Source organism: Chiloscyllium plagiosum, chromosome 14 (genome assembly GCF_004010195.1).
Source record: "Chiloscyllium plagiosum isolate BGI_BamShark_2017 chromosome 14, ASM401019v2, whole genome shotgun sequence".
In the NCBI taxonomy this organism is placed as follows: domain Eukaryota; kingdom Metazoa; phylum Chordata; class Chondrichthyes; order Orectolobiformes; family Hemiscylliidae; genus Chiloscyllium; species Chiloscyllium plagiosum.
Window position 1 is genome coordinate 5,959,607 of NC_057723.1, and position 18,395 is coordinate 5,978,001.

At 42.9% G+C, this 18,395-nt stretch overlaps 1 protein-coding gene across 3 annotated transcripts in view; it reads right to left on the minus strand.

Annotated features, from left to right (window-relative positions):
* Positions 1-18,395, minus strand: part of LOC122556434 (UDP-glucose 6-dehydrogenase-like) — a 45,432-nt gene that overhangs the window by 16,031 nt on the left and 11,006 nt on the right. For all 3 annotated transcript variants that reach the window (XM_043703079.1, XM_043703077.1, XM_043703078.1), the window contains exons 3-8: positions 9,504-9,605; positions 7,894-8,094; positions 6,620-6,817; positions 2,689-2,836; positions 1,792-1,886; positions 998-1,128 (exon numbers count right to left, since the gene is read on the minus strand). In XM_043703079.1, coding sequence (XP_043559014.1) covers positions 998-1,128; positions 1,792-1,886; positions 2,689-2,836; positions 6,620-6,817; positions 7,894-8,094; positions 9,504-9,605 — 875 coding nt within the window. The remainder of the gene's footprint in view (positions 1-997; positions 1,129-1,791; positions 1,887-2,688; positions 2,837-6,619; positions 6,818-7,893; positions 8,095-9,503; positions 9,606-18,395) is intronic.

Sequence of the window (18,395 nt, forward strand, 5' to 3'; positions counted from 1 at the left end):
GATATCCCAGTCCCATGTTCCTAACCATGCCCTGAGTTCATCTGCCTTCCCTGTTAGGCCCCTTGCATTGAAATAAATGCAGTTAATTTATTAGTCCTGCATGCCCTGCCTTGTCCCTGCCTGCACTGACTGTTTGACTCACTTCTGTTCTCAGCTGTACCTGTCTCAGATCGATCTCTTTCCTCGCTATCTCCCTGGGTCCCACCCCCCCCCCCCCCCCACCTGACTAGTTTAAATCCTCCCAAGCAGTTCTAGCAAATTTCCCTGCCAGTATATTAGTCCCCTTCCAATTTAGGTGCAATCTGTCCTTCTTGTACAGGTCACTTCTACCCCAAAAGAGATTCCAATGATCCAAAAATGTGAACCCTTTTCCCATATACCAGCTCCTCAGCCATGCATTCATCTGCTCTATCCTCCTATTCCTGCCCTCACTAGCTTGTAGCACTGAGAGTAATCCAGATATTACCCTTGAGAACCACCTTTTTAAATTTCTGCCTAACTCTCTGATATCTCCTTTCAGAATCTCAATCTTTTCCCTTGCAATGTCGTTGGTTCCAATGTGGACAATGACCTCCTGTCCTGGATTGACCTTGCAAATGATGCCCACATCTCATGAATGAATAAAAGGTCCCAAAACAACATGGGTTATGACACTCAAATAAAGCCAGCCAAGTGCTGGAGAAACTCAGCAGGTCTAGCAGCATCTGTGGGGAGAGAAATAGAGTGAATATTGAGTTGATGAAGACTTTCCCAGGATTAGAGATAGAATTGTGATGGATTTTAGACAGTCAAAAGTGGAAAGAGGTCGTGAGAATAAAAGGAAAGGTCTAGGATAACATAGAGGGCTCGGAAGATTAACTGACAATGATATCACAGAACAAATGGCAAAGGACTAACCAAAGGTTGTAGTGAATTAACAACAGGGTCCATCTATGTAGGACTGTGTAATCGCAGTGTAAACTCTGTACAAACACCCCAGCAAATTCACCAACTGTACCTTGTGTCTCCTGTGTCCTTCTTAAAGGCAAACCCCAACAAACCAATCTTTTTATCGGTGACGGTGTTGAAAAGGCAACCGATTACTCGCGCTGCAAACCTTCTCCTTTGGTAATCGTTAATCTCGATCACCTGCCACATAGGATTACAGAGAATTTATAGAAGCCATTCAGCCCAGCTGGTCTCTGCTAGATTTCATGCTGTAGACAAGCCTCCACCCAATCCAACTCCTCTCATCCTGTTCACATATCTCCTGCTCATTTGCGGTTTCCTTGGAAATATATGTATGCTTTTCATCCTGACTAATCCCGGTGGGAGTGAGTTCCATATTCCATTGCATGGGTAAGAAGTTACTCAAGTTCCTTTTTGGGCTTATAGTGATCCTTTTCCCCAATTTGGTTTTAGATCTTCAGACTGACATACAGCTATGTTCCCATAATTTTGATTTCCACTTGAGGACATAGAAAGCCAATCAATGGAAACACAAGTAGGCCATTCAGCCCTTCAAATCTACTCTACAATTCAATATGGTCACAGCTGATACAATACCTCAACTTCACATTCTCACCTGCTCCACCCAACCTAATCCATTGATGTCCCGAAATCAGAAGTTCATTGATTTTAGCTGAAAATTCATGATGGAGTCCACAAAGAGTTACAACTCTCCAAGTCAGAAATTCTCCTCATCTCAGTCCTAAATGATCGACCCCTTATCCAGAGACCCTTATCTTGCTTCTTTGGAAACCTTCCAACTCGAGTCATGACAATTTCACTCATCCCTCAGCAGATTCTCACCTGTTGCCAGTACCTGGCCACTTCTGGCAGATTGAGAGCTTCACAAAGATAAACCAGATTGAGAACATCCTTCTGAAAGCAGCTGCCCCCAAAGCCTGCAATTGAAATAGACAATTCTGAAGGAAATGTTATGGAATAAATTAACACTCATTAGAAAGGGAACTGACAATCAGTGGGGAGTAACTTGGGAGGAGATCAGGCAGCATCCAAGGAGCAGGAGAATCGACGTTTCGGACATAAGCCCTTTTTCAGCCCTTATTCCTGAAGAAGGGCTTATGCCCAAAACGTCGATTCTCCTGCTCCTTGGATGCTGCCTGACTTGCTGTGCTTTTCCAGTAACACATTTTTCAGCTCGGATCTCCAGCATCTGCAGTCCTCACTTTCTCCTATAGCAGAAATAGTCATACCTTTTTCCCCAAGCCCTTTTGATTCAGGAAACCCACGAGCTTGTAAATGTGCCAATATTACTTCATTACATTGAGAAGGATGGGAGAAAGAATTACTGGCCTGTCAGGTTAATGTGATTTGTGGTGAATGTCATTACAGATACTGAATAAGGACAGGAGTAACCTGAGCTGACCAGAAATGACATGGTTTTGTTAACCAGGGGGCCATAATATAATAATAGTCAGTAATAAATCAAATTCAGGAGAAATGTTTTCACTCAGAGGGTAGTTAGAACATGGAACTTGCTATCACAGAGAGTTCTTGTGACAAGTATCACCAATACATGTAACAGGACGCTAGATAAAGACATGATGTAAAAAGGAATAATTATGGTGCTGATGTGGTTTGATGAAATGTGTGGCAGGAGGCTTAATGCAGCTTAAATAATAGTGTCATCATTGGATAGAAAGATTTCACAGCTCCGAGAAGCCTATGTAACAGGGTCCTTACCAACACTGGCTTTTAGGAACTTGCTCCCGATTCTCTGGTCAGTGCCGATGGCATGGGCCACCTCTTCCACATCAGCCCCCGTTGCTTCGCATAAGGCACTGATCGAGTTAATACTGCTGATCCGCTGAGCAAGGAAGGCGTTGGCAGCCTATACAAAGGTCAGGTCGCAGTAAGGAACAGGGTGGAGGTGATGGGAAAAGAAACAAAAAATAGATGTTTCATCAGCCACTATATTCGAGTATCTGGGCATCCCTAATAAGGCCATCATTGGTTGCTCATTCCTAATAGAGTGACTTGCTGGACAATTTCAGAAGGCAGTTAAGAGTCAACCACATCACTGCAGGCCTGGAGTATGGAGAGGAGATGGCCTAGTGGTATTATCACTCCCAGTGACCAAAGTAACGAGCTGGGGTCTTGGGTGTGAATCCCACCATGGCAGATGGCAGAATTTGAACTCAATTAAAATCTGGAATTAAGAGCTTAATGGTGATCATGAACCCATTGTTGATGGTCAGAAAACCCCATTTGGTTCACTAATGTCCTTTAGGGAAGGAAACTGTGACTCCAGATCCACAGCAGGGCATTTGACTCAAATGCCCTCTGGGGTAGGCAATAAATGCTGTAAAAACAATGACTGCAGATGCTGGAAGCCAGATTCTGGATTAGTGGTGCTGGAAGAGCACAGCAGTTCAGGCAGCATCCAAGGCCTAGTCAGTGACACCTCATCCCAGAGTTGACTTAACTCCTGAATAAAGAAAAAATGGATAAGCTAGGACTCTTTTCACTGGACCGTAGGGAGGTTGAGGAGTGACCTTATAGAGGGTTATAAAATCAGGAGGGGGATAGAGAAGATGAATAGCAAACGTCTTTTCCCTAGAGTGGAGGAGTTCAAAACTAGAGACGCTATTTTAAGGTGAGAGGAGAAAGATTTAAAAGGGACCTGGAGGGTGGCTTTTTCACACAGAGGGTGGTTCCTACATGGATTGAACTGCCCTCTGAAGAGCCATCCCATCCAGACGCACACCCCTACCCTATCCCTGTAACCCTACATTTTCCATGGCTAACCCACCTAGCCTGCACATCTGTCAGAGAAATTAGCCCAATAAAACAATGACCACACAAACCAGATCAGGTGAAATTGACAAGCTGTTTATTACAAGCGATATCACGAGAAGAGAAATTGTCTAGGCTGACACAGAACAGACAGTCTGTGCAGGTAGACCAAGGGTTCTCTTCTTCGAGCTGAGGATGAAGCCAGGTTTTATAATGATCTTGTACAAGAAGGTCAATTAGAAATGGGGCAAGACACAATGTATCTTGAAATGGAGTAATCTAGTTTCAATGATGCTAATTGGAAAACACTTATCGGATGAATGTCCTGATTCTCGATACAATGCTACATCCTGACAGTATCAATGGGTCAGGAGATTCCAGTCTTCTTCGCAGGATAGTTGGGTACATTGTTCCTGTCCTGGGAGCAGGGTCCTTTGGTGCCTCTCTGTCTGACCTTTCTTTTGTGTGGCTTTGATATTGCTTCGTTATAAGCCTGCCCTCAGGGCTTTGGGACAGCTGTGTTGACCGGGTATTGTTAGTGTGTTTTGGGAAGTGTATTCCCTTGTCTGCGAGTGCTGTCTGGTTTCACTCGTCAGCCTGCTTGGTCTCATCTGAGGCATTCTGGGCGTTTTTAGTATAGTTTGCTGAAAATGTGTTGCTGGAAAAGCGCAGCAGGTCAGGCAGCATAAGCCCGAAACGTCGATTCTCCTGCTCCTTGGATGCTGCCTGACCTGCTGCGCTTTTCCAGCAACACATTTTCAGCTCTGATCTCCAGCATCTGCAGTCCTCACTTTCTCCTCTTTGGTATAGTTTGGCCAAGTTTGCTTTCCTATGTTCTGTGTGGGCCTATTGTGGGTAGGCAGGGTGGCAGATCTTTTCCCACAACATCCCTTGACACTATGGGAAATTTAGCACAGTCAATCCACCTAACCTGCAATCTGTGTACCTATGCAGGTAGTTACAACATGTAAAAAGATATTTGGACAGGTACATGAATAGGAAAGGTTTAGAGGGATATGGGCCAAATGCAGGCAATGGGACTAGTTCAGTTTGGGAAACTTGGTCAGTAGGGACAGGTTGAACCCAAAGGTCTGTTTCTGTGCTGTATGACTCTATGCTTCTACAAGCCAGGCTGAGCAAGGACAGCATATTATCTCACCTAAAGGATGTTAGTGATTGAGATAAGTTTTGACAACAATTGACAATGGTTTCCTGGTCACCAATGCACAGCCTAGCTTTCAATTCCAAACTTGATCACAGAATTTAAGTTTCACTAGCTGCCATCTAGGCCAGACTAGGTAAGGATGGCAGATTTCCACATTAATAAACCAGGTCAGTTTTCATAACAATTGGCAATAGTTTCATGGTCACCTTTAGTAGATTTTAAAGCCAGATTCTGTTCCTAAGTTACCACTACACCACCATCTCTATTATTTTGCATAGCACATCATTCCCAATTTAAAAATTATCCACAGGTTCAAACCATATTTACCAGCTCTCGGTTATATCCTTTAACACTCTTCTCAACAAAAACCTATCAAGCAGAATATCAAAAAATTCCACCCCCAGGTTCCAGCCTTCTGGAGAGGGGTAACAGTTTCACCATGTGTGCTGACTTAACCCCTAATGATTTGACTTTAATTCTAACCTTTTGTAGGATTCCCCCAGTACATAAAATACATGGTCATGGACATAATCCAATGCAAATCAAAAAATACTTTATTATCATAGAATCTCTACAACGGCAGGCTATTCAGCCCATCAAGTCCACACTGACCTTCTGAACAGCATACCACACAGATGCACCCCCCTACCCTATCCTTGTAATCCTACATTTCCCATGGCTAACCCACCTAGCCTGCACATCCCTTGATAATATGGGCAATATGGCATGGTCGATCCACCTAACCTACACATCTTTGGACTGTGAGGAAACCCACGCAGACACCAGGAGGAAGTGCAAACTCCACACAGGTATTCACCTGAGGGTGGAATCAAATGCAGGTCCCTGGCGCTGTGAGGCAGCAGTGCTAACCACTGAGCCACTGTGTCACCCCCTTTACTGTGCACTTAAATGAAAAGGACCCAGCAGCAGATTCATGAGTAACTTCTCTTTGGAAAGAAACATTTACAAAGCTTTCGGATGAATTGGCCAGCTGTGCACAGACATCACGGACTTTGTTCAGTGCTGCCCCTTTCTACAATCTGATAGTAACTTTTGCACTGAAGGCTAACACAAATCTTATCCCTGGAGGACCCCCAATCTAAAACACATCATGGTTTTATTTAATATCCAGAGGTGGTTGTCTGCACAACTGAACATTTCTTTCTGCGACTCAGGGACAGTGAGGACTGCAGATGCTGGAGATCAGAGTCGAGAATGTAGTGCTGGAAAAGTACAGCAGGTCAGGCTGTGTCCAAGGAGCAGGAGACTTGACGTTTTGGCCATAAGCCCTTCATCAGGAAAGGCTTCATCAGGAATGTCGAAACGTCGATTCTCCTGCTCCTCGGATGCTGCCTGATCTGCTGTGCTTTTCCAGTGCCACACTCTTCGACTCTGAATATTTCTTCCCCTCAATCACCTATGATACTTTTTCCCCACCTATTAACCACCTGCAGTTAATCACCACTGTTGTCCAACTGATTCAATTAAATGCAAAGCCCATTAAGAACAATGCAGAGCAAAGGTGAGGGAGAGGTAGGGAGAGGGGAAGAATGCAAAAATCAAAATGTAACTGTAAATACACTCTACCCCCAGTGATGCCTGCCTAAAGGCCTCAAAGGTATTAGTGGACACCACATGCTCCCTTTCCAAGGGCACCCAGGCATGAACGTAACTGAGAAAGAGGTTGATGTAGTTTATTAAGATACTACGCACCAGTTTAGAGAGCTCTGATGACCATGTGTTGGTTGTAATGATCTTGTTCTCTGGGACCCAGTGTTCATAGATACTTTTGAGGGCCCGAATGGCCTTTTGCCCTTCAGGAGTCTCATCTCCACCAATCAAAACTCTGTCCGGATTCTTGAGATCTGCAATTGCTGTGCCTTCAGCCAGGAACTCCGGATTAGACAGCACCTTGAGATACCAGGATTCACACACAAATACACTGAGCCACACTCAACTCTTTTACGTTTGAGCATTGTACAGGAGCTCTTCTACCAAGGACTAACAATATCAGGTAATCACTCTCTTGATGACAAACCAAAGCTGGGTTTTAAATCCAGAAGATTAGAATTCAAGGGAAAAGGTGTCCTGCCTCAGGTAACAAAACCCTGGTTAGGCCACACCTGGGGTGATGGTGAGCAGAGGGTTCTGTGCATCACACCCAAGGAAGGATAAAGACAGAAAATGCCGGAGAAACTTGGCAGTTTGTGGAAACATTGATATGACTCTCCTTCAGGTTCTGATATTACATTAAACCACAGACCCTGCAGGCCTACTCTCTCAGTTGGATATGAAAAATACATAGTGTAAGGAATTCTGCTCAGTTGCCTGATCAATATTTATTCATTAACTAATAGCACTGCAAAAATAAACAACAAAAAAAAGAGGAAAAACAATTTACTTGGTTGTTTAGCACATTGCTGTAAAAGCAGGAAATATAGCAGTCAGTGATTGATGGTCACAGGCTGTTTGTAAAAATCTTTAGTGATTTTGAAAGGCGATTTTCTTACGTCTGGACATTATAAATCAACCTATCCATAATTAAGACCTGGAGGTTCAGCTGCGGTTGGACATGAGCTGAGCCATGACAGAGTGTCCCTGACACTCAGCATGATACCATCAACAAGATGCACTGCAGTAACTCACCAAGGCCTCCTCCAACAGCATCTTCCAAACCTTTGACCTTCACAAACTGGAAGGTTAAGGGCAACAGACACATGGAAACACCACACCCTGCAAGTTGCCCTCCAAGCCACTCACCAACCTGACTTGGAAATATACCACTGTTCCTTTGCTGTTGCTGGATCAAATCCTGGAACTCCCTCCAGAACAGCATTGTTGGTGTTGCTACCCCCCAGACTGCAGCAATTCAAGGAGGCAGCTCACTACCACTTTCTCTGGAGCAATTAGCGATGGGTGATAAACGCTGGGAAGTAAACAACACTAACATCCCATGAATAAATAAAGGCAAAAAGGTGGACTCCTACCTGAAGATTTAGATTGGGTTTGGTGTTGGCATTGAATATCCTCCGGATGCTCTCTGCTGCCCTCACTGGCACTGTGCTTTTCTCCACCACTATTTTGCCCCCGTTGCCCACCTCTGCTATCCGCCGGGCACAGGCCTCAATGTACTTCAGGTCTGCGGCACGACCCTTTCCGATCCCAAAGGTTTTGGTGGGAGTGTTCACCTATTTACAATCACCAAAGGAAGAGAGGAACGTCACCAGTTAGATCTCAGTTTCAATTCAGATGTAAGAAGTCAAGGCCTTGTAGAGGGTCCAAATGTGATTTATTAGAATTGGATGGGAATCTTTGGTTGTGTCGGGGGGGTACAAAAAACAACTAGGATTATCCTCCTCAGAGCAGTGAAAGTTACAACAAATATTTAATAAAGGTGTTCAAAAGAGTGAAGCATTTTGTAGAGTAAACAGAATTGCAGAGTGACTTAGAACACACAAAGCTGCCATTCAAACCAACAAGTTAGTGCTGGCTCCTTGCTTTGTAATCCAGCAAGTCCCACTCGCACACCCAATGCCTTCGCCCTCTCTGTAGATTTCCTTCAAAGGCTCATTAAATTCCCTTCTGAAACCATTGAGCATCTTCCCTTACACTACCTGAACAGGCAGTGGATTCCAGGGCATTCACTGTAGAGAAAAGTTCTTCCTGCTGGAAGGATGTGGAGGCTTTAGAGAGGGTGTAGAAGAAGTTTACCAGGATGCTGCCTGGATTAGAGGGAATGAGCTATAAGGAGAGGCTAGAAAAACTCAGGTTGTTTTCTCTGGAGTGGCAGAGGCTGAGGTGAGACTCGATAAAAGTCAATAAAATTGCGAGATGCATAGATAGAGTTGACGGTCAAAGTTTTTCTCCTCCTGTAGAGTTGAAATGTCTAATACTAGAGGGCATGCATTTAAAAGGTGAGAAGAGGTAAGTTCAAAGGAGACATGACGGCAATTATTTTTAAACCTAGAGAGTGGTAGGAGTCTGAAACACACTGCCAGGGATGGTGGTGGGGGCAGATATGTAAAGGGTGTTTAAGGGACTTTTAGATAAGCACAGGAATATGCGAGGAATGGAGGCGTATTGAGCAAGGGCAGGCAGAAGGGATTAGTTTAATTTGACGTCATGTTTGGCACAATGTAGGCCAAAGGGCCTGTTCCTGTGCTGTATTATTCGATGTTCTTTGGTGGAGGACAGAGAGCTAAAAGAAGGATATGCTGAAGCAAACAGTGTAGAATGTTACACTCTTCTTAAAAGAGCTGGGAACTAGGTGTTCTATGAATATATCTCACATTTACTGCTGCTTCTGACACAAGGCCCAAGTCACAGTATATCAATCTCCCTGTCTCATGGAAGGAAGCTGGTGCCACATGCAACAGAGCTCCACCGTGAGAATCTTTCACAAAAATTCTGATTATTTCTACCTTAGGGGAACAAGGAGACTTCCCTTGACAGGATTCCAGAACAAACATGCAAGCAAGTCTCAGCGTCCTGAGTTATTAAGAAGAGATGGAACAGGAAGGTCTGAAACTCACTCAATCAGGAGATGGAAGGACACCCCAAGAGAAACAGTAAATCTCGGGCTGTTAAGCCTGCTCACCGAAATAAAGATCAGGTCAGCTTCCTTAATCGCACTGTCAATGTCAGTAGAGAAGAAGAGATTCTGCCCACGACAAGACTCCACCACTTCCTGAAGACCTGGCTGTGTGTAAAATTGGAAAAAGATATATATTGGTTCATAACATTAAAAAACAAACATGGGTTATTCTTACATTAACAATCAAAGCATTTCATGTCCCCCAGTATATTGGTATATCCATAGCCCCAATGGAAATTCAGGTGATGGGTGTTCTGTGCTTGAAAGATGCTAGCACTGGGTCCTCAGACCTTGGACCCATAGATCCAAACATTCAACACAGCTGGGAGGTTCCTGAACTCTCATCCGGATCTGACGGAGACTCACCAATAAAGATCGGCTGCTGAGATTAGTTAATAACATGCATTGCTGTCATCATTCATTCACCAGGATGGTGGAAGACAAACTGGATGAAGCTTAGTCTTTGCTCATCCAACAATTCTTCCCGATAACTGAACCACATAAAACAGATGGTGTGATACCAATCTGCACTGAACTAATGAATTTTAAAAAGTGAGTTAACAGCATCAGTGGATAGGAGAGGGTTAATGGAAACAGAGAGTGGAAAGTAACTCCACAATCGTTGAATTCCTACAATGTGGAAGCTGGCCATTGGCCCATCAAGTCTATACTTACCCGCTGAAAAACATCCCACCCAGAGCAACCCCCTACCTCTGTAGCCCTGCATTTCCCATGGTTAATCCACCTAACCCATACATCCCTTGACACTTTGGGCAATTTCCCGCTGCCAATACACCTAACCTATTGGCACATAGGTTTCCTCCCACATTTTTCGACTGTGGGAGGAAACCAGAGCACCCGAAGGAAAGCATGCAGGCACGAGGAGAATGTGCAAACTCCACACAGTCATCGGAGGGTGGAATTGAACCCCGGTCCGTGGTGCTGGGATGCAGCAGTGCTAACCACTTGAACTCTTGATTATTTCAGCTCAAGTTCCAAACAGCTCAAACAGAGCCTGAAAATACCAAACCCTCAGCATCCACACATACAGCCCCGTTCACTGGCAGAGTGCAGGACCCGGAGTAGCTGTGATACTCTCTCCTGAGCCACACAATGACACTTACACACCAACAGTCAGACAAGTTCCCAGAAGGGAGTTCAGAAATGGGGAATTTGATCTAAGATCAAGCCCAGATACCTGATCAGCTAACAACGCTGTGGCAGATTGTACATGATACTGATGAGAGAGACAACAGTCGTAGGGTCACAGTACGTCAGACAGACCTGTCTCTCAGCATCTACAGTACCCATTTGGCAGTCTGGCAGTGGGGTCTCATTTCAGTGAGAGACGACTGCCTTTATAACCTCTAGTTAGTCGTTTTCATTAGCAAGTCCTTTGTTTATTCATCATAACTCCCTAGTTGAACCTGCCAATGAGTACATGCAGTGTTTTATTGCAGAGGAAGAAACCAAACATTAACAGTTTATTCAGCCTACAGATCCATGCTGACAATTTTGCTCTTCATCTGTCTCTGCCCACTCTCCCAAATCCTATTTCTTCTCAGCCCATGAATACATCTTCCTATTCCTTACGCTCATTAATTTCCCTAGCTTCCCCTGAAATATATCCTTGCAGTTCATCCAGCATTTTTTTCCCTCTGATTTACCAAAGAACATTATCTATGTTTCAATGGGTAGCACTCTCCCTTCCCAAGTAAGATGACATGTGGACTCAAGTTCCACTCCAGAGGCATTGGTAACATCATTTTGTTAAGTACCCTGGTGCCAGTGCTGATCAGTGTAACATCAATACACTGGCTTCTCTGGAGAGGTCATCTTAAAAATGAAATAAGAAACAAGAGTCCTCATCTCAAAAGAACAGCTGAAAGTTCTCTCTGTGTCCTGATCCAACGTTTATCACCAAAACAGATTATCTAGTCACTCATCGTAGTTAATGTTACTTATCGTAGACTGTTAACGTTTATCACCAAAACAGATTATCTAGTCACTCATCGTAGTTAATGTTACTTATCGTAGACTGTTAATGTTTGGTTCCTTCCTCTAGAATAAAACATTGCATGTACTCATTGGCAGGTTCACCTGGGGAAGTTATGAATAAACAGTGGACATGCTCGGTGAAAATAAGTAACTAGAGGTTATAAGGCAGCTGTCTCTCACTGAAATGAGACCACACTGCCAAATGGGTGGAGCAGATGCTGAGAGACAGGTCTGCCTGATGTACTGTGACCTTACAATTGATGTCCCTCTCATCAATATCATGTACAATCTGCCACAGTGTTGTGGTATCTTATTGCATGCAAATTAACGACTGCATTACTAGAGTGACTACACTTCAAAAGTACCTCAGTCATTGGACTGTTTGGAGATCAGAGCTGAAAATGTGTTGCTGGAAAAGCGCAGCAGGTCAGGCAGCATCCAAGGAACTGGAGAATCGACGTTTCGGGCATAAGCCCTTCTTTAAGAGTGAGGAAAGTGTGTCCAGCAGGCTTGGAGATCAGAAATGCAAGCCTGCCTTTTAATAGGGGATCATACCCAGGTTGTGTGTTCCAATGTTAATTTTCAGATCTTGATAAAACCACAAACTTCTTAGCAACTGTAAAACTTTTGTCACAACTTAACCGTGAAGCACAAACTCATAATTGTGCCCCATTGGTCCAACACTAAACACGTTACATACGTATTAAAATCCCAATGAGACAACTAACTTTAAACAAGAAAAGTCAAAAGATTCCTAATTTATACAACTTAAACAACACTCTTTCAAATCAAAATGTGCACCCCTTGATCACCGTTCAGACAAACGAAAGACGCTAATTTAACACAAATACAGTGGATAGGAAAGAGCATAGAACATAGTACTTAAGCAGGGCAAACAAAATTCTAGAAGTATAGAACACAAGATGACAAGTTACTCCTCACTAACTTCTCAATTTTTGCCAAGATAAAATACTGTAGTCTGTAAGGGGATGGCTTTTGTTCAGGTTCAGTGGTTCATCAGGTGAGCGTAGGACTTTTTGTACATGAATAGCTTTCTCAGGTTTTCTGTCTTCTTCTGCACATGAGGGGGTGTGGGAAATGGGAGAGATGCTTTCAGTCTGCAGGCTCTGAATATTTTTCAATCTCTGCTGTTCTTCGCACTTATAATCAAAGGGCTATTGCCAGGCAGAATTTCTTGATTTCACTATACTCTTAGTGTTGTTCATTCTCAAAATCCCCCTCTTACTGCCTCCAAAAAGCAACATTGTACAAGGTTTGAGCTCTGTAACACAATGCTTACTTTCCTGGTATTCCAGTTTTAGCAGTCCAATCTCCACTTCAACGGGTAGATTAAAAAAAAAGAAAAACGTGGTCTCTTACATATTACATGATGGTAAGGCTACAGCGCAGCATGCTCCAAGTATACAGTCCAATTTCTGAACAGAACACTAACACATGACTACTAAGGTCATAGTGACACCATAGCTTACCTCAGCTTCATCATATTCATAACATATTCATTAAATGCCTATTTTTACAGACAGGAATTGAAACTAAGATTTATGGAAACAGTGATAAAGTTGAGTGAATGATCTTAAAAATAAAATCACAATTGCTGCCTTGAAGTGATGTATATAAAACTGCAGGGTCAGTCAAGGCTGGTCGGTGAAGTATAACTCATCCCAGAGATCAGCCCAGGGAATTTTTTTTGAACTTCCTCTGGTGCCAGCACATTCTCTCTTAAATACACGGACAAAACTGTACACATTACTCTCGAGTACCGTGTGCAGTTCTGGTCGCCCTGATATAGGAAGTATATTATTAAACTGGAGAGGATTCAGAAGAGATTTACCAGAATGTTGCTAGGAATGGAGGGCTTGAGAAATAAAAATAAACTGAAAAGACTGGGACTTTTTTCACTGCAGTGAAGGTTGACGCAGGAGTGACCTTATTGCGGTTTATAAAATTCATGAGGGGCATAGACAAGGTGAATGACAAAGATATTTTCCCCAGGGTGGGGCTGTTCAAAACTAAGTTGAGAGAGAAAGGAAATGAGGGGCAACTTTTCTTTTTAAACAGAGTGGTTCATGTGTGGAATGAACAGCCCGAGAATGTGGTAGACGCAGGTACAGTTCCAATGTTTAAAAGGCATTTGGATAAGTAAATGAATAGGAAAGGTTTGGAGGGATATGAACCAAGCACAGACAGGTGGACTAGTTTTGTTTGGGAACATGATTGGCATGGATTGGTTGCACTGAAGGATCTGTTTCCATGTTGTATGACTTGACGTGGGCTCATCAGCACACTGATTGTAAGTGGTGGTGTTGCCATCTACCATTGTACTTCAGGCGGTAGTGATCACATCTTTGGGAGTACAATCAAAGGAGGATTGGCACGTTGCTGCAGTGCAACTTGTATTTGTTTAGAGAATGTCTTTTTCACAGAAAAAATTCTTAAGGTGTTTTGCAGGAGCTGTACCTGCGGGAAAAAAACAGAACACCAAGCGAAAAGGAAGACAGATTAGTTCAGGTGTCCAAACTTTAGTTATTTAGGGGGCTGTTAACAGAAGAGAGATGGGGGAGGTAATTTCAGAGGGCAGGAAATTGCAGAGCTTTTGGGTAATGACTGCTAGAAGCACAATGACAATGTGGGGACAAGGGACTGGAGGATGGCCTGACAGAACATAAACAAATTGAGAGTTGATGCAAAATGAAGCTGAGTTTAAGCACAGAGGTAGGAACTCACAGGAAGAGTTTAACAGCAGTTCAAAAAAAGAGCAAGGACTTTAAATCGTTGCGAGCTGTAAAATCCAAGTTAAGGAAGAGGTTATGCTATTGAGAAATCAAACTTCAGCAACTGTCAGCTGGAACAACTAAAGTTCACCAAACAGACTAGATAGAACTGACAGAGTGGTTAACTCAGATAGGATTAGCCTTGCAAATAAACCAGAAAGACTGGATCACGAGTGGAAATTTGAAACTCCGATCAAAAGATCAATTTTACCAGAAACTAACTGCAAGTTAATTCATGAAGCATGTGGTAGACATTAGAAGCAGATTCCATCAAGGATGACCAGACTAAAGACTACACTAATAAACAAGGTACAACATTAAAGAATTAAAGTGTATAAAAGGGACAAATTGAGATTTAAAAAAGAGGATAGAAACCGAAAGAATGAAAGTAGTCAAACCAACAGATGATGCGAATTTTTTAAAAAAATTCACTTGTGGAAAGTGGGCAACACTGGCTGGACCAGTATGTATTGTACTTACCTAGTTGCCCCTTGAGAAGGTGGGGATGAGTTGTCTTCTTGAACCACTGCTGTCTATGTCTGTAGGTAAACCCACAATGCCTTTAGGAGGGAATTCCAGGATTTCAGCCCAACGACAATGAAGGATTGATGATGACGTATTTCCAAGACACAATGGTGAGAGGGCTTGGAAGGGGCTTGCAACTGTTGTCTAAACAGCCATGGTGAATATCTGCAGTGCGTTTTCTAGATGTTTGATACTGCTGCTATTGTGCATCAGTGGTGAGTGGAGAGGATGTTCGTAGATGGGTGTGGTGGTGAATTCAGCAACGGAATGCCATTGGATGCTAAGAAATGATGGTTACCCAATCTCTTGTTGGAGATGTTGTTGTCTGGCATTTCCATGATATGCATGTTACTTGCCATGCATCATCCCAAACCTGGATATTGTCCAGGTTTTGTTGAATTTGGATATGGACTGCTTCAGTTTCTGAGGAGATGCAAATGGTGCTGAACATTGATTATTGCGCAATGAACATCCCCACTTCGGGCCTTATGATGGAGGGAAAGTCATTAATGAAGTAGCTGAAGATGGTTGGCCCTAGGACACTACCCTGAGGAACTCCTGCAGAGATATCCTGAAGCTGAGATGACTGACCTCCAAACATCTTCCTATGTGCCAACTATGACTCCACCCAGTGGCCTGCTTGCCCCCTGATATCCATTGATTCCAGTTTTGCTCAGGCTCTTTGATGCCACACTTGGTCGGATGTAGCCTGATGTCAAAGGCAATCACTGTCATCTCAGGGGAACCTTATGGATACAGCAAATTTCCACAAATGACCAAAGATTGTGACCAGATAATCAATTTCAGTGATGTTGGCTGAGGAATGCAATTTGACCAGAACACCAGGGAGAAACCCCCACTGTTGTTCTTCTTCTAATTGTGATTTTACGCCAATCTGAGGGACCCAATAACGATGGCATCTCCAGCCGTGCGGCACTTAACCAACAACCACCTGACTCAGAGAGGTAGGTGCTACTCTGGGCCGAGTTAAACAATTACCCAATTTATAGGATTGGCATCATCTCCCAGTTAAGGAAGAAATGTCCACTTTCAAGGTTGAAAAGGCACAGATCTCATGAGCTCTCGGTATTTGCCACAAGAGTAAATCAGAAAAACATCACATACTGCTGAGTTACATTCAGTCCCCGCAGACCATACACTGGCTTTGCATAATTCTTGCCCATTTGGAAGATACTTAAATGCAGGTGGTGGTGTTGTTGAATTAAAATGGCAGGAAAAAATGTTTTACAGAATCTAGAGTTAAATATTTAAACTAGAGGAAAGGAAACCACGGTTTTATCGGGATTTAAAATTCATGGATTCAGGCACTGACAAAGTAGCAAAAAGAAAAATGGCTCAAGAAGCAGCTTTAATCAAGCGGGAATTGCGATTGAGAATAAATAGGAAGTCATAAAATCATTTCCATGCATACCGACCAGATATCCTAAATTAATCTAGTCTCATTTGCCAGCATTTGGCCCATACCCCTCTAAACACTTTCTATTCATTTACCAGCCCAGATACCTTTTAAATGTTCTATTTGTACCAGCCTCCATCACTGAAGATTATTTTGTTGGGGTTGAATCATAAATTGGCCTTGCTGGGTATGTTAAAAGAAAATTAGAGATTAAATTCTCAGATTGCAATTCCCTTTCAAATCAAGCCTTAGTAGCTTAACCACAAACATTTACAGATAATTTTACTACTGTTATTGTTCTAACCAAAAGGCACCAGATGAAACTACAAACAATTAGACAGAACGCTGCTTAACTCTACATTCCTGTTCACTCTCAATACCCTAAGACTCTTACTAACAAAGGATTAACATCTACCTTGCCAATATACAATGCCCCTACCTTCACGGCTCTCTGAAAACTGGAATTTCACGGGCCAATGATCAAAAGGGGAAAAAAATCCTCTTTATCTCATTGTTGAATAGGAGGCCCCTTCATTGTAAACTGTGGCTTTTAATGCTTATCTCTCCCAAAAGGGGAAACATCCTTTTAGAATCAATACTATCCATTTTCCTGAGGATCTTGCATATTTCAATAAAAGCAACTTTCATTATTCTAAATTCTAATGGATACAAGGCTGAACCTTCCTTTAATCATTGGAATCAGTCAGGTGATCCTAGTCTGAACCGCTTCTAATCCAATTTTAATCTTTCTCAAGCAAAGAGACCAAAGTGTACAGTACAAGGCCGTAAGACATAGGAGAGGCAGGCCATTCAGTCCACCATTCAATGAGATCGTGACTAGCATGATAATTTTCAGCAATAGTTTCCTGCATCATTGTAACCCTTGATTCCCTTACTATTTCAGCTTTGAATATACTTAACAATCTAGCCCTCGACAGCTCTCTGCAGCAAATAATTTCACAGGTTTACTACCCTCAGAGAAGAAATTCCTCACCTCTATTTTCAACATGCAACCCCGTATTGTGACATTATCCCCTCTGGTCCTACACTCTCCCACAAGGAGAAACAACTTTTAGTATCTACCCTTCCAGCTTCCCAACAATCTTATACATTGCAAGAAGGTCTTCTCTGATTCTTTCAACTTCAACAAGTACAGGCCCTAAATACTAACTTCCTCTCATAAGAAAATCCATCTACAACTGGGATTAGCTAGCGAATCTTCTCTGGACTGCCTCCAGTAACGATAAAACCTTTTCCTGTTTGTAGTTATCCAGTTCTGGTCTGGCCTCACCATTGCTCTATAAAACTGCAGCTAGAAATCACTTCTGAACTCGAATCCTGTATGTTGGGTTTCAGACAATCTGCCTGCTGCACCCGTGCACTTACTTTCAGAAGCTGGTGCACAAGGACACCCCGGTCTCATTGAACATGCCTTTGTCTCAATTTACAGCCATTCAAATAATTATCTGCCACTCTAGTTTTGCTACCATAGTGGATAACCTCACATTTATTCACATTACAATGCATCTGCCATGCACTGTCCACTCACTCAGCCTGTCCAAAATCAGACTGAAGTATCACTGCAACATCCTCACAGCTGACCCTCCCACCCAGCTTTGTGTTATCTGCAAATTTTGAAATATTATGGAGTTCCTTTACCAAATTGTTAACATAGGTCCTGATACAGATCCCTGCAATATCCCACTGCAATTCAGAAAAACACCCATTTATTCCTATTCATCGTTTCCTATCTGCTAAACAATTTTCTATCCATCTTACGACAGTATTGTGGGTTTAAGAAGTGTATTTTGTCCTTTTTTTTGACAGGTTGAGACAGAGGTGAGGAGTGGTCCTTCCAAGGCAATAAAGTAAACAGCTTGTGAGGCCTTGGTTTTTTTTTAAAAAGGTTGGAACAATAGAAACATCCTGAATGGGTGGAGTCAGGCCCCCACAGATTCAGAGTTTTGTGTTTAGCTTTCAGTAGTTCTTGGGGTTTTGAAGTTGCCTGTGGGATCTCTCTCTCTCTCGCGCTCTCTCTCTCTCTCTCTCGCTTAAAACTGAGTAGTATGACCAAACAAAGTACGTTTGGAACACAGTACCTTACACTTGCCTTTAAATAAGATAAAAGTTAGGGTCCAGACAATACTCAGAGTCATACAGCAT